Source organism: Stegodyphus dumicola, chromosome 2 (genome assembly GCF_044657685.1).
Source record: "Stegodyphus dumicola isolate Sdum_Otavi_A_Nest chromosome 2, ASM4465768v1".
In the NCBI taxonomy this organism is placed as follows: domain Eukaryota; kingdom Metazoa; phylum Arthropoda; class Arachnida; order Araneae; family Eresidae; genus Stegodyphus; species Stegodyphus dumicola.
In genome coordinates this window covers 69356656-69379104 of record NC_140769.1, presented here as the reverse complement: position 1 = coordinate 69379104, position 22449 = coordinate 69356656, and the positions used below count along the sequence as shown (strand labels likewise).

Here is a 22449-nt window from a genome sequence, read left to right as displayed (position 1 = left end):
TACAGTTTTACTTCCCATCTGATAAGACAAACTTTCTGACTAAAATTCTAAGTAATGAAAACAGACATTACTTTTAAAACAAAAATTATCTTCAAAATTTAAAACTAAGTTATATTTGTTTATGTGTTCCTCTCAGCAGTTTTTCACTTATCACGACATGAAAAATTCTACAGATTACATGAGATATACTTTAAAATAACACTGCTGATTACATTGAAGATTTCCCTCCTTTTTCTTGTGAATCTTTATGTGTCACATAAATCAGTGAATATGAAAATATTTCTGTTGCTGATTCAAATTTGTAATTGAAATTTTTCTAACACACAAGGATTTTTTTTTTTTTTTGAGATACATATTCAAAATTTATAAAAGTATAAATAAACATATGCACATAATGATGAGGAAGGGAAAAAAATTAAAAGGTATAAGTATGCAAATTCCTGTTCTGGTTTTTTCTGATAAATATTGCTTTTAACGGCCCACCAGACATCCTCAAGCAAGCATATTGGCACTCCAGTTGCCTTGATATTATCAACTCTGAAAACTGCCTCACTCTGACTATCATTTATTGTCCCGAGATTCAGAATTCATGAAATATAGATAGGAATTCAAAATTCTACTTCCGAAAACAAGTGACCTCTATATTGAATTTGTGTGACCTCTATATTGTTATGTTTTTCTTCACATATGGATTCGTGGATTTGGAGTGACAAACGACAACACTTGATGAAGAATAAAAACAAAATTGATTAGCCAGTAGTATTCAGGACAGCTCCAAAAACACTTTTACAGTCATAAAAAAACTATGACAAACAAGCTGAAACAATCAGCAACACAAAAAGACAGCTTCATGGCAAAGCACCACAGTAAAGCTCCCAAATTGGTTTTGTTTGTTCTCGGAACTCGAGATACTCTCGAGACTCTCCATGCCACAACTTATGATTCACTCGACAATAGCCTCAACAATGCACACTTTCGATACAGCAACTCTGCAACTAACAATTAAACTCGAGACTCTGACAAGATGCACTAGACTGACGATCAACTCACTAGACTAGACACGGACTGATTCTCCACATACCAGCAGGTTTTATATAGCTTTAGGCTTGCGATCGAGAACATTCTGGGCTAAGCCAGTAAGAATTCATTTCAGAAGATTCTCCATCCGTCTATGGCATATTGCCAATTTTGTCACTAAATAGGCGATTATTTGCCAAATATGAAAACCGTGCATTCCCGTGCCATTTCCTGGCAACCCTAAACCCGCCTTGTAGGGAAGATATCTTACTGCAGTTGGACATTTCGTAACAATATATTTATGTTTAAATAGCTCTCTGCTTTATATTTCAGAAAGTTCTATATGCAGAAAAAAAACACAGATTTTCAGTATTTAGTTAAGACATATCTACATGAGGAGACATATCATTAAACAAGTATTTCTTAGAGTCTGCAGTGTCTGCACCAGTGTATCTACACACAGAAATATATCACATCAGATACATGTCAGCGGCACCCGAACCAGGAGACATGTTCACTGACCATGATGGGACACAATGTTGTAGGAGATTTATTTGACAATCCAATGAAACGGCATATGAAAATTCACATATCTGAAAAGACTGAATCAACATTTGCTTGCTAAATAACATATGCTGTTTGAAGGTTTTAACAAACTCAGTTTATGATGCAATATTTACACACACTTCCAAAAGTTAAGCACGGAGATGTAAAATGCAAAAAAATCAACAAATACTGCTTTGATTGACACAAAATTTAGCAGGAAAGTAGCATATATATTTAGGTATAAAACAAAATCAATAATTATATACAGAAATGAAAACAATATTAAATTTTTGTAAGTTATCAGATAATGACATACTGGAGACTTAAACAGAATTATGTATAAAATGAAAATAAACAGCAAAAAATGAAAAAAAAAAAAAAAAGACATTAACAGAGTATGTGATCCCTCCTCATCTGTATACAAAGTTTACACCCTGTGACCATGCTTTCAATTAGGTGGTCAACCACCACAGAATTAAGCAGTTCTTCTTGTAGAGCAGTTTCCAGCTCTCTAAGAGAAGCTGGAGGTGGGAAACGTGAAGATACAGCACGGCCAAGAGCATCCCAAAGATTTTCAATGGGATTAAGGTCAGGCGAATATGCTGGCCACGCCATATGTGCAATACCTTCACTCTCCAGGTAGCCATCGACGATGTCAGCTCTATGGGGACACACGTTATCGTCCATTAAAATAAAAGTAGGGACAACTGCTGCAGCGTACAATCTCACAATGAGTTCTCGGACTTCATCTCAACACTGGACAGCCATCAAAGAACCCCATTTAAAGATGTGCAAGTCGATGCAGTATCCTAATGAAATCCCTGCTCACACCATAATGCTTCTGCCTCGGAATGCGTGATGTTCGGTGATGTTTTGGGACTGATTGTGTGTTTGTTGTTCCCGCCATATCCTTATACACTTATCATCTGGCTCCAGAGCAAATCTTCACTCATCAGTAAACATGACATTGCCCCCCAGTCAGACACATTCCTACTGACTGCCCCAGTCAGACACATTCCTACTGACTGCCCCAGTCAGACACATTCCAATTGACATGTTCCCGGCACCACTGTAATCATGCCCCTCTTGACTGGACGAATAGAGGAACACAAACTCGAGGTACCCAGGCATACAGTCCACTTATATGTAATCTTCGGTGTACAGTAGCTGCAGATATCATCTTATTAATGGACGCTGTAACCATAGATGTCAGGCAAGTATAGGTCGCTCTGTGATTCCGCTTGGCTAGAATAGCAATATATTAATTTTCCAAGGGGGTTGTAACCCTTGGGCAACCGACTACAGGCCTTCGGACAACTGTCTGTGTGGTTTGGAATTGTTTCCATGAATATGAAATTACAGAATGATGAATGCCAAAGAAAAGAGCAACATCTGTGATCGACTGTCCTGCTTCAATGTGCCCCACAGCACGCCAGCGCTCAAAATCTTCCATTCGTCTTCTGGAAGTCATAGAAACACGTATGTCTTGAAAAAAAAATTGCACGATAGTTTTAAACACCTTCTATCAACACTTACAATCAACTTCTGTAACCCTTCATAAAGTTGGCTTCTTATAAGACTGCCTTTTTTGCATATTTCTTGACATGAAAGCACAATTGGCTGTTACCTAACATACTTGCCTACTTCCATCTACTTCTGCAGAGAATTGCATCCTCTTCAATTCTGATTGGCTTCTGGAAATTAGCATTTTCCTCTCTGTGCTTAACTTTTGGAAGTGAGTGTACTTTAGATTATAACTTCCAAGAATTTCTTCATAAACAATACAGTATTTGACAGTTGTCCATTATGTATATATATAAATATATATACATATATATATATATCACTTAATACAAGTGATCTGTTATTGAAACTATAGCGTCACATAATTTTTTACCTCACTTGTTAGCATTAACTAAATCTCTTAGAATAATTTTTCCATTTAAGAGGATTAATATATTCTCATCTTCTGAGAAGTCTAAAAAACAAGAAAAGCTAATTTATCATCTGTTTGCATTTGATTATATTTATGATTTTCTATTGCTAATGATTTTTCAGCTTTTAGTCTCAATCTTTTGGCACATTTACCAAAGTGTTACATTTTACGTGAATGCAGCAGATTGAGAATCAGTTGAGCTATTTTCTGATTTTTCTATTGAAACTGTTTTATTATTTCTGTAATTAAAAGAATTCTGTTAATATAAAAATTGTTAAAATGTTTACATGTAATATATAATAATTTTACATTAATTAAACAAATATAATTATTAGATTTTTGAGTTATTTATAAAGCGATAAAATTTATTTTACCCCTTTTAGGCACTTAAAATGATGCTTTAATAATCTAATTATCAAGAATGTATGTTACATTTTATGCTATATATGAAGTAATTGAATTATTTTTTCCTCTTATATAAATAAATGACACACACATATATATATTAATTGCATGACAAAACTAATTGCTTTTGTTTCCTGCTTCATTATTTTTTAATTTACAGTTTTTATTTATCTTCATATTTTGCATTTTTATTGGCATTTTTATCACTACTACTTTCTGCCTACTATTAAGCCTCCAGTTTACTCCATTGAAACTTCCCAAATTATTATACTTGTTGTGAAATAAATGGTCTCCTATTATATGTAGATCACATAATCTGCATAACTGAGCTTAGTAAAAACTTAGCTTAATGCACAACTAATCAACTGAGCTTAGTAGTGCAGAGAAACTTAGCCACAAATTGCCCTGTGTTCATGAAATGCTTTCAAGTATGTTCTGTGAGGAAGACTTCTGCTGTGTCACTGAGCAACTTTGTAGACAGGTCTTTAGTAATCTACTGATGATAAGTCTTACTAGGGTAGTAGTGAATATTTAAATCTATCTATATACGGGGTGTCCATAATTAAACTTGAAATTTGGAAGCAGTCTGTAGCAAAAACTATATAGCATAATTGCATGAAATTTGGGTAATGACAGAACAAAATGATGATAATTTTATTAAGGAAGGAAAAAACAATAAGTTTCAAAAGCCACTCCAGGTGGCATATCATAGTTTTATTGAGAACATAATAAATAATCTACAAAAGTTTACAAGACATGCTCGATATGATGTCCACCATTGTCTGCTACCATTTGGAAGCGTAAAATCGCATGTTCGACTGTTGAAAGCAGCACAAACTGGGGAATGTTATACACACGACATTCTATGAGGTCGGATAAAGATGCGATAAGGTCATGGTAGACCATGGCCTTGAAGTATACCCACAGCCAAAGATCTCAAGGATTCAAGTCGGGGGATCTAGGAGGCCAAGCTGTAGGAAAGTGCTGGCTGATGATTCTGTCATCACCGAAATGGCGGCGGAGCACTTGTTTCACACAACGGATGATGTGTGGAGGAGCACCATCCTGCGTAAACACTGTGGTTGTATCACATCACCTTGTCTGAAGAGGTGGAATAACGGATTGCTCTAATAATGAAGCATATTGTTGACTGGTGACGGTGCATGGTACAGGCCCTGGGGTGCTGTCCTCTTTGAAAAAAAATGGACCCACAATGAAGGTTGCAGTAAAGCCGCACCAAACCGTTAATGTAAAAGAGTGTAATGGAATTTGTAGGAATTGATGTGGATTTGTAGTAGCCCAAATATGGCAACTGTGCGTGTTAACCGCACTTTCCACATGAAAGTGGGCCTCGTCAGTCCACAAAATGATACAGGACCATTCATCCTGGAGCTCAATTCTTGCAAGAAAACACAATGAAAAAGTTTGTTGACTATCCAGATCAGCTGGTAAGAGCCACTGCACTAGCAACAGTTTATAGGGATAGTAGCATAAGACTTTTGAAAGAATCTTATGAACTGTGGAACGAGGTTCGTCAACAGATGCTGCAATATGCTGAACACTAGTGCGGCCGATGGTTTGCGATTTGTCTTCCTCCGCTTGCGTCGCTACATCATCCACTACCTGTGCTGCAACACACTTTCGTCCTCTTCCTGGCTAAATCCCCAATGTTCCCATTGCTTCAAATTTCTTAATCATGTTTGTTAGTCCTTGACTAGAAAGTGACTTTTTGGTAATCGCTTTAAAGAGCGAAATTTCCGCAAAGCTTCAGTAGCAGAGTTTCTGTTTTGGTAAAACAATTTCACCAGTAAAGCACATTCCTGGAGAGTCAACGTCATCTTCCTTGACTTGGAAATGAGTACGACTGCAGTTCACCTCTTTCATCTTTATAGAATTGCTATGCGGGCACAGGATTATTATGGTTACAACATTTGCATATGCCAATAGTTTACACTGCACAATGCCATCTAGTGGTGGTTTATTAAACTCATTGCTTTTTTCCCTCGATAAAATTCCCATCATTTCATTCTGCCATTACCCAATTTTCATGTAATTCTGCTGCATAGTTTTTTCTACCCCGACTGCTTGCAAATTTCAAGTTTAATTATAGATACCCTGTATATATATATATATATATATATATATATATATATATATACTATAATTTAATGTTTAATATATCCAACCATTCTTATTTACAGGAAGTAGTTATACACTATCAAATAACAAATATATATTAAAAATTACACCTGATTAAAATATGATTCTATATTTGAAATCTGCATACATGAATGCATAAGAAACAACCTTCATAATTCACGATAAAATCTTTTTTGACCAGCATTACCAAAACAGAAATTATAACCAATCATTGGTGCTGGGTGGCCCAAGGTAAACTGAACCCAAAGCAAGTGAAGTCTTCCATGTTTGGTTCAATTTATCTTGAGCCACTTGATATATAACCAGCAAATGAAATTTGATTTCTGTGATGAACAAATTACTCCCAGCTAGTGCTTTATTAATTATAGTATGATAAATAATATTGAAATAGTTTACAATGCTAATGAAAGAAAGGAACTTACATGAAACTGCCAATTAAACATTTAAATGCACCATAACATCATAGCATTTTAATAACAAGATTTATAATTGTACTACTGGTACAAAATGATGTTTTGGAAATGTACCAATCCTGAAATGACAAAATTAAGAGAATAAGTTATGTCTGTACTGACCACATGTAATCAGATTGATGGATGATCAATATTCATGCACCCTGATTATTGAAAGTACATAAAGAAGTTATAAAGTACTAATGTATCTGGCGAGATTCTGTCAAAGCATTATAGCTTAAACATAGCATTTTTTGGCACTTTCTGATTATCAAGACCCCCCCTGAAAAATATTTATAAGACACATGTTATGCCTCCAAAATAGAAAACCTGTGATGGCATTCAAATATATTTATGTGGAAACCCAGTCATCTGCGTTTGCACACAGCAAATAAGTGTTAATTTCCACCTTCAACTTTGCTGATATGTTTTTCGACAGAGTGTTTTTTAATTTTTCCCTGGTAAGGAATTATAATAGGATTGTAAAGTTTGCCAGTTGATGAAAAAGAAAACATAACATTCCTTCAGAAACGAGGTTACTTTGAGTAAAATGCAAAAACTTACATCCATGAAGTTGTACTTCACAAATGATTGAATTTAATGGATAAAAATTTGTGTACCAATGAAGAATTTGTGCAATTCTCAAATGTTTATGCAACTAAGAAATGAATGCTGGGAAAACAAAAGTGCACAGAACTTTTTTTTTGGGAGGGGGGACTAAAAATAGATCACTGTGTACACAGTAAGAACAACAGCGCACAAAAAAAAATTACATAAAGTTTTCTTCAGAAAGGTGTTTTATTACAGATGTTTCTTGCTTTTTTAACTTTACTAGTTCATTGCTCTTTTATGCAATTCTTAGTTTGCAGCAGCTTTTAAAATGGCTGTTGTTTTTTGTGTAATAGCTTGGCGAAAATTCAGTTGCCAACTTTTCAAAGAGGAGTGCAGGATAATCAGAAAATACACATTTTTTAAGTCCATTATTCAGGCAAGTTACAGATAATTTAGACTTGCATGCATGGATGCCTTGTTATATTACCAAAATACTCATTATACTAGCAGCACGATAATTTTATTTTATTTATGCAATACCACATATTTTTGTACATAAAGTGAAAATTTTTGGAACATTGTCTAAAGCTGAATTAAGGTGGTCAACTTATACATACATATATATGGATTTGCATATCTTGCAAAAAATTTAAGCACTTTTTTGTTAGCCAAAAGTTAGCAGTAAATTGCTAATATAGCACTTTTAAAAAATTAATGGAATGAATTATTGGTTTTGTGAAAATGAGTTGCTTTACTTTCAAAATTGTATCATTGTCAAAATGCAAAATCTTAAGTTAGCGAAATTGGTGCCTGGCTAATGGAAAAAGACTATGCGCCACCTTATTTGGATTTTGGCTCCTCTGCAAATTCAAGACTTTTTTTACCACTGTCGAACTTTTTTTTTTTTTTTTTTTTTTTTTTTTTTTTTTTTTAAGCTAGGAGAAATGTCCATGCTGCCATACAGTTACTAGAACATTCGTAACTGTGATCATCTGTAATTTGAAATACAGGAATTTCTCTTCCCGCTCTTCCTTTAGATAGAAATAAAATTACACAGAAAATAAGACTGGCACAAATACTACAGATTATAGTGATCTGATTGGATAATAGTCCAACCCTTTTACTAACTTAGCAACAGTTTTCATCCTCATCACCACATGTTTGAATATTGCAGGATTTTTGAATGTTACAGGATGGAATACATTATTTCATGAGTTGTTTGGAATTTCGGGTAAATATTTGAAGAAAAAACACATTGGCGGTTTATACATGGATCAGCTTAAATTCAGAAATATATGGTATGTCATTTTAATTCTTGACACTACAGTGTTAAGTTTACCACAGATTTCTTTATGACTGCAAACAAAAGATTCATTACTGTTTTACGTAATTTTCATGCTGCACTTTTAAAAAATGGCTACAATTTTTTACGTGTTAGGCTGGTGAAAAATTAGCCGCTAACAATTGGTATAACATAATAGTACCAATTTTTTTGCTATGTATTCCCAAAATCAAGCACAGGTTACACATTACAAATAAAAAAAAGTTTTTTTACAGTTAAACTTTAAAAAAAAAAATTATAAGAAAAAAGTTTTTAAGCTTACAATAGATGAAATGTCAAGCATAATTACAGTAAAACAACACTGATCGAGTTTATGAAAGCTGCCCAGTACCTGGCAATTATCCCATAAATATGTGACATAAACTGGTGCATTCTTGTAAACTTCTTAAATTTTTAGATGATAATCTTGCATTCAATTTTTGTAGTTATTATAGTTTACAGATGAAACAAATAAAATAGCTGATCTTTATACATGGCAGAGATCTTGCTAAAATCTGTGAAAATCAAGACAGAAACTGCTAAATCAAGGCAATTCTTTAGAAGAAATTTAAGAAACAAGTTTGAAAAGAGATTTTTCATAATAAATTTCAACCTAATAAACAAATCAGCCAAGCATTGAAGAATAAAAGAATCTTTTGGCCTTTTCCCTTTTTTAACTTAAAAAAGCAAGATCAGAAATTATCTCAGAAACACAACAATTAGGAATTAGTCAGTTGATCTTAAATGTTTGTTACTTATGCGTAATATAATCTGTTTGTTATTTGCATGGCAAGAATCTTATTATATCTTATTATAATCTTAATATTATTATATCTTATTATATAATCTTATTATATATATTATGGCAAGAATTCCATTATACCCAGAGAGCAATTTTCTTATTTATTTATTAATCAAAAATTTGATAATGTATAAGAAAATACCACACATAATGTTAAAATACAAATCTTGGGGGGGGGGAGGAAGACAGAATAAAAAAAGAAACTGATCATGAACAATTTTCACAATTTACTTTACTATACAAATATCTATACATACCACAATATGTCCCCAATCATACCATAAATGGACAAAAACCCACCACCAGAAAAAAGCATTTATTCCATCAGCTGCATAATATGTCCATTTTGCGGCTGGAGGTGGCTCTTGACGATAAACCCAACTATAAAAAACATAAACAAATTAACAAAAACTAAAGAACATAAACCATTATGGTACTCTTCTGTTATCAGGACCAGTTTCAGAAATGTATGTATGTATGCATGTAAGATGGATAGATGCATTCATGTATGCATGCATTACATACGTATGTGTCTGCATATGTACATACATATATATATACACATACAATACACACACATCTGAATCCAATCCTGAGTACAGAACAGTACCACTATTATGAATACACCAACTAGATTACAAAGTCTGTAATCCGGAATGATCGATAATCCGGACCTCAAAGCTACAAACTTTATGTGCATGCGCATAATGCATTTACGCATGGGTTTTTAAATGTGTAACGGATGGTATAAGCTAGGCTAAGATTATCTAAGGCATTTCAGTTAATGTTGCAGATTGCGCTGCTGTTCCTTAATCTTCTAATTGGATCCGGCTTATTATTTTTTGCAGGCTGTTAGAACAATTTTATAAAAATTAAGCTTGAACTTTCGATTATGTCAAAAAGAGTTTCGAATTCTGGAGCTGCCAAAGGATCTACAAAGTGAAAGCATGTTTTGATGTCCATTACACAAACAGTATAATTGCTGCAAAAAAACGGATAAAGGCCTATCCGTCTCAAAATTATGCAAAAAGTATGGCATTGGAAAGTCCACTATATATGACACGAGAAAAGGAACTTTTTGAATTTTTTGTGGAAGCATCTTAAACAACTTACATTGAAAGAAATGCTTAATACAGTAAACAAATAAATATTAAGTTTTTTTTGTAAATTTTGATACCCTTTAGATCATAATCGTTCTTTATTTCATAAATTACGATTTCATATTTTTAACTGTATAATTTCTGCATGCCATCTTATCAGATTTAAATTGATGATCTATAATCCGGAATTTCCGAAGTCCTGACAAGTCTAGATTACAGACTTTGTACTGTACCACAATATTTCCAAAATGATGCTTACACAAGTGGTCATTCTTGTATGCAAAGATCCCTTATAAAACCCTAGAATAAAAATAGACATTACAAGGGGGTATAAAAGTTTCTAGACTAGCTCTCTTGACAAAAAGGGACAAAAGTCAATTTACCATTAGAATATTAAATAACATTTTTACTTTTAATTATTTAATTTTTACATTATAATGTACACATCTTAGAGATTTGTTGGCCTAAACATGAAAGATAAATGACACCCATTTTCCCTTTCACAAAAGCAAGCTCTTTACATTGCACTCTCTTTAACTGCTTGCAAAGTGACCGTTTATCAGACGACTTTCCAGATGAATATTATCAGTCAGCTCAGCAAAAGCCCCAAACTCTTGCTGAGCTGAAGGACAATATCATCAGGAAATGTGAATGATAAGCAGAGTCAGTTTCCAAGCAGTTATGGAAAATGCCATAGAAAGAACTTGCCTTTGTGAAAAGAAAAATGGGGGTCATTTAAAAGATATCATTCATGTTTAGGCCCAAAAAATCTTTTAAGATGTATACATTATAATGTTAAAATGAAAATTATGAAGTAATTACAAGTAAAAAAGTTCCTTTATTTTTAAATGGTAAAGTGACTTGTTAAATTTTAAATGGTAAAGTTAGTGGTATGTTCCACCCTGTGGGCTTCCCAAAAGTTATGCTCTTTGACAGCAATACAATATTCCTGCCATTTCTGGAATGTATCCTCAGCGTCCTCTTCTTGAAGTGTAGAAATTCCCCCTGCGATTCATGATGTATCTCTGCTGTGGTGTCAAAATGCAGCCCTTGAAGCTGGATTCTTAACCATGAGAAAAAGGTGAAGTCTGCAGGAGACAAATTGATAGAGTATGGTACATGCAGATGTGAGATCATATTGTGTCTTGTGAGAAATTCATACATAGGGAAGGAATGGTGGCAGGATGTATTGTCATCCTGAGGCATAAATTTTTTCAGGCACCACAGCTCTGGCTGCTTTTGCTGAATGTCCTCTCTCATGTAATTCATGACAACATAGCCATAAACACATTGTATTGTGTGCAATGTCTCAGTGGCAGATTTACAGTTTCACATAAAATTTCTCATCAGCACTTTGGTCAGTTTTGCAGTTAAGGTTGGACTTGCAAAAGTGGTAATGCACATGGTTACAACAGCACAAGCTGCACAGCTATCAATGCACACAATACATCTTTTAGCACACTGACGTTTGAAGATCAGTGCTCCTTGTGACCACATGCGAGGCTTTTTACTGTCATCTGTTGGAATGGTATAGAACTAGCTTCAGTGCTTTTTAACACCACCTCATATAACGTTTTTTGTGTGTGTCTTTAAAACATTACATCTTATCTTCATAGTTAAATCAAAAGAAATGGTGAAATAATCACGTATAGTTAAAAACTGAATATTTTAACATTATTGAATAACTTCTAATACAGGGTTATCCAAATTAAACTTCCCAAACTCAGAGGCCTGTGCAGAGTGTTGTTTGGGTCATAATGTGATGAAATTTTAAAAACAGACACTTCAGATCATGCGCTCGAGATTTATTACACAAAAAAATTAGTACAAGAAGTTGCCGATCGGTAGCAATGTAACACTAGTAATGTGCATATTGCAGCAACGTGATTTGGAGAAATAAAGCTTCTGCGCAACGTATCCAAAAGACGAGCCCCACAAAAGTGGAAGACAAGCCTTGCACAGGCAGTTGTTTCCAGCTAGCTGATGCACAATGGTGACTTTGAAAGACAAAGCTCTGTTAGTGAAACTTTTCTACCAGAATGACGAGAACTCCTATGCTGCGATAAGAGCATTCCGTAGGCTGAAGATCTTACGCCGAGGACCAATGACACCATATGCTCTACGAGACATGATGAAGAAGTTCGAAAGAACGGGACAGCTGGGAATTTTACCAGGTAGAGGAAGACAGGTTGTGAAATCTGCAAGCGTAGAAGACGTTGCTTTGGCGGTCGTAGACCCCACTAGCCAATCGCCACACGGTGTTGTCGGTGTGCCAACTTTTTCTCGTGCTGTTGATATGCCCTATACGACCGTCTGGAGGGTGATGCGTCGAATCCTCAGTTATTTTCCTTACAAAATCCATAATCATCATCAGCTGTCCGACGGGGATCCTGTAGTTTGGGAAACATTTGCGTTTCAGTTCCTTACCAGAATGGAAGTTGATGCTGCTTGGCCGTGGAACATCCTTTGGACAGATGAGGCCCATTTTCTCCTGAATGGTCAAGTGAATACGCACAACTGCCACATTTGGGCAAGTGAAAACCTGCGCTCAATCCATCAAGTGCCTTTGAATCCTCCAAAGGTTACTGTATGGTGCGGTTTCACTGTAACATTCGTCATTGGGCCTTATTTTTTTGAAGAGATGACTCCAACAGGGTTCAAAACCTGCTTTGTCACAGGAAAACAGTATCAAGACATGTTGACAATGTTAGTGATCCCTGAACTGCAACAACATGGACGCCTCCAGGACACGATATTTATGCAGGATGGTGCACCTCGGCATATTCTTCGTGGCGTTCAACAGGTGTTACGGGCAACTTTTACCGATGCATGTGTGATCAGCCGCTGTTTCCCTACAGCTTGGCCTCCCCTCTCGCCTGATCTCACACCATGCGAATTTTGGTTATGGGGATTATTAAAGGATCGGGTCTACTGAGAAAACCCAGCAACCTTGGCACATCTGAAAGACGCAATTATTCGACATGTTCGTGGAATTAATGTGGACTTACTGCGTTCCACTGTGGAACACACTGCTTTGCGAATGGAAAGAGCTGTGGAGAATCATGGCACACATATAGAACATCTGTAGATTGTCTTGTTGATCTGCAGCGCCACCTCTCGGCACCTTCTTGTACTAATTTTTCTTGTTTAATAAATCTTGAGCGCATGATCTGAAGTGTCTGTTTTTAAAATTTCATCACATTATGATCCATACAACACTCTGCACAGGCCTCTGAGTTGGGGAAGTTTAATTTGGATAACCCTGTACATCTAAAATATTCTGTAAATAAAAATATTTGCACTTGAATATTATTCAGTCAGCTTGACAATGACCACCTGCATATTATTCGTTATTATGTGCACTCTGGCTCTCTTACAAGAGTTAAGGGGCTTATTATTATGAGCTATGTATGGATGACCAATAGACACAACAGTTTAAAATTATTTACTACAAGTAAAGATATTCAATAAATAAAAAAACTGCAAAAAACACAGACCTATATCAATAATACAACAGCTGTAGTTGCCATTTACAATAATACAACAGCTGTAGTTGCCATTTATGAGTAACTATTATTATTCAGATAAATCAGCAGTAATTTAAAACAGGCTGAATTTTGACTCAAAAGCATCCAATCACAAGCCCATGGATGGTTGAATCATACCAATGAATACTTTACCAAGCATTCCGATTACTGCATATGCTAAAATAATATGAAGTACATAATTCTGATTAAAATTTTATAAATTAAATAATTTTTCATCATTTTTTATAAAAATATTACATTAAATTTCTAATTATTCATTTTACATATTATTTTTGCACAGTAATAAAACACAGAATGCCCATAAAAACATTTCTTGATTTCAAGTTGTTTTAAAATCAGAACATATTGAATATATTGAAATAAACAGTGTCAGAGAACACTATGGTTCAAAACATGTCTCTCTTTTTTTATTTGCAGATCACCTGACCATTAGAAGGCAGTGAAATGAATTCAAGATGACACTCATTTGAAAACAACAGAGGCTGCTGTGTGTGAGAATTTCATTCAACATGAAGTGTTGTGTTGGTGTAATGTGCTTTCAAGTGCAAATTTAGTGTCAGCCACCTATAAACAAGTAAGTTCTTTAGTGGTATAACAGCATTATTGGGGAGAAATGCAGATGTGACACACAGAAAGAAACATTTATGTTTACTACCAGTGGCTAAATCTCAGTGGTGACAAAGTATCATTCACCACCTTTTAGTTTGGATGCTACATGTAGAGTCATTAGGTTATATCAATGCCCCCACTGAGATTCGAACTCTGGACCTCCCGAATACGTGTCAGGTGTGCTTCCAGTTACATCTCAAAGCGATGAGGAAAAGAGGGAGAAAAAATATCTCATAGGTATTTAATGCAATTTTTTTCAGTACTTTATTTTAAATAATGTAACTCAACAGAATTTATTTAATATATTTATTAGTACACGTTTGCTAAATATAATAGAAAATGAACATTTTTAATGCTTTTCCTCTACTTATAACAAAATGAATAATCAAAATCTGCCAATATACATAAATAAGGACATTTCACAATAATGACCTTATTAACAGTTTTTCAATACCCTGTGAAAGTAAGCACTTCTCACCTTCATTATATAGCAAATCTCGCAGACTGGAGGGGGGGGGGATCTCAGAGATTTCGGATTTTACATTACACCCAAACAGGCATGGTTTTTTTTTTTTTTTTTTTTTTTTTTTCATTTACACACATACACATTTTGACAGCATTTGGGCTAACATCCCTTTTAAAAACATTTAAAAAACAGCATTCAGTGGCTCCCAAAAGTGTTTATAGACTAAGAATTTGTAGAAACATAGCTCTAGCCCGGAACTGAATTCAAATGTAAAGCCCAATATTTTTTCATATCATTTTTATGCGATTTTGAATAAAACTAAACTTTTTTTTAAATAATGACTTTTTCTTTTTCTAAAATTGAAAAATGTAAGAAGGCATAGATAAAACATGCCACAAAAGTGATCGTACACCAAAACATTTTCATAAATAAAATTATCATCTGTCACTTAAAAATTTTTTATTTCTACATTTTGATGATGTTTAAAAATTCACTTGGCTTTATTCTTTGCTTACTTCATTACATATTATTTAATATTTAAAAATGGGTCTTAGCCATAAGGAAAAAAACAAACATCATTTGAAAATTTATCATTTTTCATCATAAGGGTGGAAAATCTTTCCAGGTTATCGCTAAATTAGTAAATTTATGCCATTTTACAATGCAGTATGTGATAAAATGCTTTAAAGAAGAAAACTAGATTGAAAATAAAGTAAGAAGAGGTCATCTGGCAAAGTTAACTCATTGTAATCAGAGATTTATAGTTAGAAAATTTGTGAAAAATCCACATTTGAATGGTGTAAAGATTTCCATAGACTTTGCTGAAAAATTTTCTACTTCAATTTCACCTGAAACTGTTCAATGAGTACCAAGATCAGCTTGATTAAATGGGCACTCTGCTTGAAGAAAATGTTTTGTAAGTGCAAAAAATTGAAGGCTTACTTTTTTTTTTCATAACACCAATGGTAAATAAACCCGAAGCATACTGGAACCATATCTTATTTGCAGATGAAAGCAAACTTAACATTTTTGATTCCGATGAGCATATAATTGTATGGAGAGGGGAAAATGAGGAACTTAATCCCAAGTTAACATTAAATACAGATTATTAATTCACCCATAACGTGGATACTGGAAACAAATTCATTTTTTTTATCAGGATAACGAACCTACACACATGGTCTTCAATGTCCGCCTTTGATGTGTTGCATACTGGAACCATATCTTATTTGCAGATGAAAGCAAACTTAACATTTTTGATTCTGATGAGCATATAATTGTATGGAGAGGGGAAAATGAGGAACTTAATCCCAAGTTAACATTAAATACAGATTATTATTCACCCATAACGTGGATACTGGAAACAAATTCATTTTTTTTATCAGGATAACGAACCTACACACATGGTCCTCAACGTCCGCCTTTGGTGTGTCTATAATTGTCCACAAATTCTGAAAACACTAAATTAAAACCTGATAGAGTGTATCACTACATTAAAACCTGACAGAATGTATTTGGAAAGAATTAGAGTACAAAGAAACAACATAAAAATGAAAACCGAACTAAAAACGGGAATAATGGAAGAACATTGATGCAGATATTTAAAAAAAACTGGTGAACTCTATGTCCGGACATTTGAAAGCTGTCATGAATGCTGGAAGATATCCTACAAAATACTAGATTATTTACCAATACAGTACAAAGTCTTTAATCTGGAATGATCTATAATCTGGACCTCAAAGCTACAAACAATTTGCACATGCATATGCACAGTACCTTTACTTATGCACATATGCATTTACACATGTGCATATGCATTTATGCATGTGCATAATATGTTTACACATGAACATTTAATGTATAACAGATGGTATAAGCTAGGCTAAAATTATCTAATTATCTATTTTAGTTAACGTTGCAGATTGCATTGTTCCTTAATCTTCTAATTGGATCCGGCTTATTTTTTGCAGACTGTTAGAGCAATTTTTAAAAAAGTAAGTGAACAATTTTATAAAAAGTCTTGAACTTTCGATCATGTCAAAAAGAATTTCCGATTCTGGAGCTGCCAAAGAATGTACAAAAGCGAAAGCATGTTTCAATGTCCATCAACCAAAAAGTGAAATTGCTGTAAAAAATGGATAAAGGCATGAAGAAAGTGACATAGAGGTTAGTGAAAACGAAAAGATTTCGATTGACAAATTTGTCGGTATTCTCGGCACAGCAATTACAGGACTTGAACAGCGGAACTTTGTAACTGAACAAGAAATTATGTCTGTTTATAGAATTAAACAGAAAGTATTAGCACATAAAATAAAGCAACTTAAAGAACTTACAATGAAAGAAATGTTTAATATAGTAAACAAATAAATATTAAGCTTTTCTTTAATAAATTTTTATACCCTTTAGATCATAATTGTTCTTTATTTCATAAATAATGGTTTCATATTTTTAATTTTATAATTTCTACATGCCATCTTACCAGATTTAAATTGATGATCTATAATCCGGAATCGCCAAAGTCCCGACGAGTCCAGATTAAAGACTTTGTACTGTATATACATGCAGATTCCTTTAAAGCATATCAATTTGAAAGCTATCATAAATGCTGCAAGCTACCTACAATATTTACTAATATATGCAGATTCTTTTAAACTGTATGAAGACTTTTGTGAGGTAACTTTTCTGTTACTTTTTGATTTTCCCCCCAAAAAAACTTTTACTATGTTCATAAAATAACTAGTGAATGTTTGCTAAGAGAAATTTATAGATATTATTAAAAAATTCTCCTTCTCAAATATCAATTTTTATTAATGAATAAAGCAACAGGGTAGAGTAGACTTTAACCCCTTGTATTATGGCGAAGTTGTTGTTTCATTTATGGTAGACTGAGTAGTTGAATGTTATGGAAACCCTATTGTGACGTAATCGGGTGCATGATTCTGGGAAATTTTGAATCATAGGATGTTTTGTAAGCGTTTTTGTGGTGTGTTGGTTTGATTCTTTAGACAGTAGAATGGCCGAATGTAGTAAGATTAATTTGAAGTTTCTGTATGATTTGGAGCGAAAGGGGAAAAGAGCTTTAATTGACTGGTGTGTAAATGAAGGTTTACTTAGCAGACATTATAAGTGTTCTGTATGTAGGAAGGATATGTGTCTAATCGAATGTAAAAACCGTTTAGATGGATGAGTTTGTAAGAAGAAAGGTTCAGATGGTCACTATGTGAAGCGTTCGATCAGAAAGAGTAACTGGTTTGAAAAAAGTCATTTGAGTATTGATATTCTGATTTTTAGGTGGCTCTGGGTGTACGAAGCGAACTCGAAAATCATGGTAAGTGAATATTTGTTTTTGGTTAACATGTTTTTCGTTTTTTATGTTATTTAATTGTTAGGTTTAAAATGTATTTTACTGAGGTTATGTATTTTTTGTTTGCCTATAGTGTAGAATTTGGTGCTCCTTTGACTTTTTAAGTGAAATATATCGATGTGTACATGGATAAAGTAAAGGGAGTGCGCAATGCAAGTTTGTGCAATTCTGGGATTTTTTTTTTAAAGTGAAAATAGGTCGACGTGTACATGGATAAAGTTAAAAGAGTGCGCAATGCCATTTTTGTGCAATTCGTTGATTTTTTTTTAAAGTGAAAATAGGTCGACGTGTACAAGGATAAAGTCAAAGGAGTGCGCAATGCCATTTTTGTGCAATTCGGGGATTTTTTTTTTAAGTGAAAATAAGTCGGTGTGTACATGGATACCGAGTTTGTGCAATTATTTGTCTTGCTATTTTGGCTTTGTAAAGCGGCGATTTTTGAGTCAAAAATCGCTGCTTCGCAAGCCAAAATAACAAGTCAAAGAATTTTACAAAATCGGTATCCATGTACCGCCAAAAATCGCCAAGTTTCGCCAAGGGGTACCCTAAACTATACTTTTACCAAGCAATATTTCACTGAAAGTTGTAAGTGTGTAAACACTTTGTGAACCACTATATCTTTAGAATTTCCAATAGATAGTCTTGCATGCTAGAGATAAAAGTGTTTTTTTTCCATACAGTGTTGCCATTCCTCATTTTGAAATGGTTAAGTTTGTTAATCAAAAGTTCATGAAGGTTTTACAAGATATGAAATAGACAATAAAACGAATTTAAAATTGAAAATTTGGGCTTCCAGGTGCCCATGTTCAGGTGTGGGATTATGTTATTCAAAATTTGATGACTCTAGGTACTGTTGTTTTTTCACAACTGGAGAAATATAACATACACTCATGTAGATTCCTCATTATTTATTTTCTTTAAATAGATTGCAAGATGATAATAGTTGGTGGTAATAATGGCTAATCTTTGGAATATGGTAACAGGAATATGGTATGGAATATGATAATCGGCCTTTCACAGCACTTTTCATACAATTTCAGGCGAAATTTTCTTGTTGCTAGTTAAAAAAAAATGTCTTTTGCAATGCTTGCAGCAGAAAGTTTAGGATTTTGTTTAAGTCGTAAAAGAATTTTTCTTTCTTCTCTCTGCGTTAGCTTCTTCGATCTCCTACATCTTGGTTTTACAGCAAGACTACCAGTGTCAAGATAGTTTTGAATAACTCTTTGCACACTAGAAAAATGGTTTTCCAATGGTTTTACCAATATAACGAAGAGTTTTACCTTCATCTCTCAATTTGATAATTAGTTGTCTCGTAACTAAAGGAACTTCTTTATTGGTTGTCATTTACATCAAAGAAAATAGAAATAACAACTTCCAATCAATGTCAAATTTGCTTCAGAAGTCAATGACCTTGGAAGTGTAACCTTCTTTGCATTCTCAAGTTTGAAGTTTAAAAGTTAGATAAGAAATCCCCCGCATCCTTCGCGTTGTATGCAGACTTTATTGGCTTTGATTTCTGGCCACTTATCTTTTAAAAATTAGTGTGCATAAATTATTAGATATGAAAATATTACACTTAAATAATTTCGAAGTCCCTTAAGAAATTAAATATTTAAAAAATAAAACTTTTAAGAAACTACCATTTTAGCACCTTAAAATTTGGATTTGATATTACTTTTCTTGATGTACGCAGACTTTATTGACTAACTATATATCTGTTCCTTTTTTGGCCAACATGCTTCTTCTCCAAAACTGGCAAATTCAATCGTATAATCTGTATCATGCAAATATCAGATGTCCCCAAAACAATATGTGGAGGCTTAGCTGATTACGGCGAAACACACTAGGACTATTTGCCTAATGGAAAGAATGCCTTCGTGTAAAATTTTCTAAGGGCAGCTGGCTCGTATACAATGAGGAAAACTATGAAAACGCCCGTGCAGCCAGCCCGTTCGCTTAAAATTGAAGCCAGGTCGGAACTACGAGTGTTCAGTGATTTTATGGCTCGGCCGCTGGTGAGCCTGCTTTAACAGAGAAGTACCTGGAATATAAAACTTTGTAATACCTGACCTACACGAATACACATACAGAATGGCAGATTTATGAGATGTTAGCCCATCTCACCTAAACTTTTCAGAGCTCCTCCCCCTGTTAAGGGTATGTTTACTTATTTTCACTTCTTTTACTCATCTATTCTATAATTCGAAAAGTGATACAGGGACGCATTGGAAGTGGGAATCCTTTCTGTAGGAAGTGGGAATTCTTTGGATTTCTTTGGTAGCTATATAACATAAATGTGTTTCAATGCCGTTCACCAAGTTTTAAAAGAACTTCTTTTTAAAATCAAAATCTTATAACGAAAACATTCGGCTAATCTTTGGAATATGGTAACAGGTAGTTTGGCGACATTTTCGTAAGGCGACTAGCTAAGACTAAGGTTACTAGCTAAGACTTTAGCAGTGTATATGGATAAAGTCAAGAGTGTGCGCAATGCCATTTTTGTGCAATTCTGGGATGTTTTTTTAAGTGAAAATAGGTTGACGTGTACATGGATGATACCGTGTATGTGCAATTCTTAAAAATGCCGCGAGCAGTGGGCAATTCTGCACTTTCTTCCAATTTCGCACCTAATGTTCATCATAATTAAGCACTTTTGTTCCATAAAAGTTCTAGCATAAGCGTAATTCGGCTAGCATATTGTTGGGAAAAAATGTTGAGTTAAAAAAAAAAATGCCTTTACTTCGTGAAAACAAAATGGCGTCCAAAAAAAAAGTAGCAGGTTGCTGTAGCAGGGTTGGTCACCAAATTTTCGCCAAAAAATCACCAAGTTACCATAATCCGAAGATCAACCGTAATAATTTTAAAAATGATATGCCATGGTAAAAGTTTACAATCGGGTGCTCCTTGTTTTTTGGCGATTCTTTTTTGACGCCAAGATCTGCACCAGGAAGGCACAATTAGGGATGGCCGCTATACAAAACCAAAATAAGAAGTCAAAGAATTGCACAAACTCTGTGTCCATGTACACATCGATCTGGTTTCACTTAAAAAAACATCTTAAAATTGCACAAACTAGGCATTGCACACTGGCTTAAATTTGTCCATATACACATCAATCTATTTTCATTTAAATAAAATCAAGAAGCTAAAACAAAGTTAAAACTATCATGGTAACCAGAAGTGAGGTTTCATCGCCGAAATTTAAAAAAAAATTGTCGCTAATCGAAGGGGCACCCAATTCTACACTAGAGCTTATGCCATTTATAGTGAACCGATGCAAAATGGCCTTCTGGACTAACACTCCTTTGGACAAAAACAAAAAAAAAAAGAAAAAAAAATTCTAACGGCAGAACACTTTAACCCAAAACCAAATTGTAAATTATCTCCTTTGTTTGCAGAGGCGTAGCTAGAGTTTTCAGCGCCCAGGGACAGCTCTATATTTTGCACCCATTCCTCTGTGCCAAGAATGGAAAAAAAGTTTTCTAAAATTTCGTAACATCAATTTGCTGCTCCGTGAAAGCTGCGCCCCGCGGACAAATGTCTCCCCTTGCCCCACCCTAGCTACACCACTGTTTGTTTGCAACCATGTTCAGAACTGAAGGTTACAAGCAAGGCAATTATTGGCAAATTATCACTACTGACAGCATAGATATAACACCTAAGCTATAATAACTTTTTCTTATTGCAGATACTTTAGTGTCCTGCAAGGATATAAATTTTAATATCACTTTATTAAAATGCATTTTCTGAAATAATACCTGAAATTGCTAACTATTTTCTAAAATGGGTTGAAATGCGGTTTAACCCACTGCTTGGAAATTGTTTTTCAATGGGCAATAAATGCGCCAACATGGCTAACCCGATGTTTTGAAGTTGTGTTGTTATTCTGTTGCCACTAAATGTTATCGCCCTGTGTTATATTTAAAGAAATTAAATATTGAAAAATCTGCATAAATGTTTCTCACATTGTGATAAAACAACGATACCTAGGGCCATCAAATTTTGAATAACGTCCATTTCCAACCTAATATGGGCATCTGGAAGCCCAAACTTAGAGTTTGGAATTTTTTTTATTATCTGATTGATATTTTGTAAAACTTCAATGAATTTTTGATTAACAAACTCAAAGATTTCAAAGCAAACAATGGCAACACAGTACGTGGGGGGGAAA

The 22449-nt window shown here is 34.2% G+C and overlaps 1 protein-coding gene across 1 annotated transcript in view; it reads right to left on the bottom strand.

Moving 5' to 3' along the window:
• LOC146998469 (NADH dehydrogenase [ubiquinone] 1 beta subcomplex subunit 2, mitochondrial-like) overlaps nucleotides 1-22449 on the bottom strand; it is a 30707-nt gene that overhangs the window by 275 nt on the left and 7983 nt on the right. The window contains exon 2 of the mRNA XM_085810763.1: nucleotides 9449-9572. Within this exon, the coding sequence (XP_085666889.1) occupies nucleotides 9449-9572 (124 nt within the window). The remainder of the gene's footprint in view (nucleotides 1-9448; nucleotides 9573-22449) is intronic.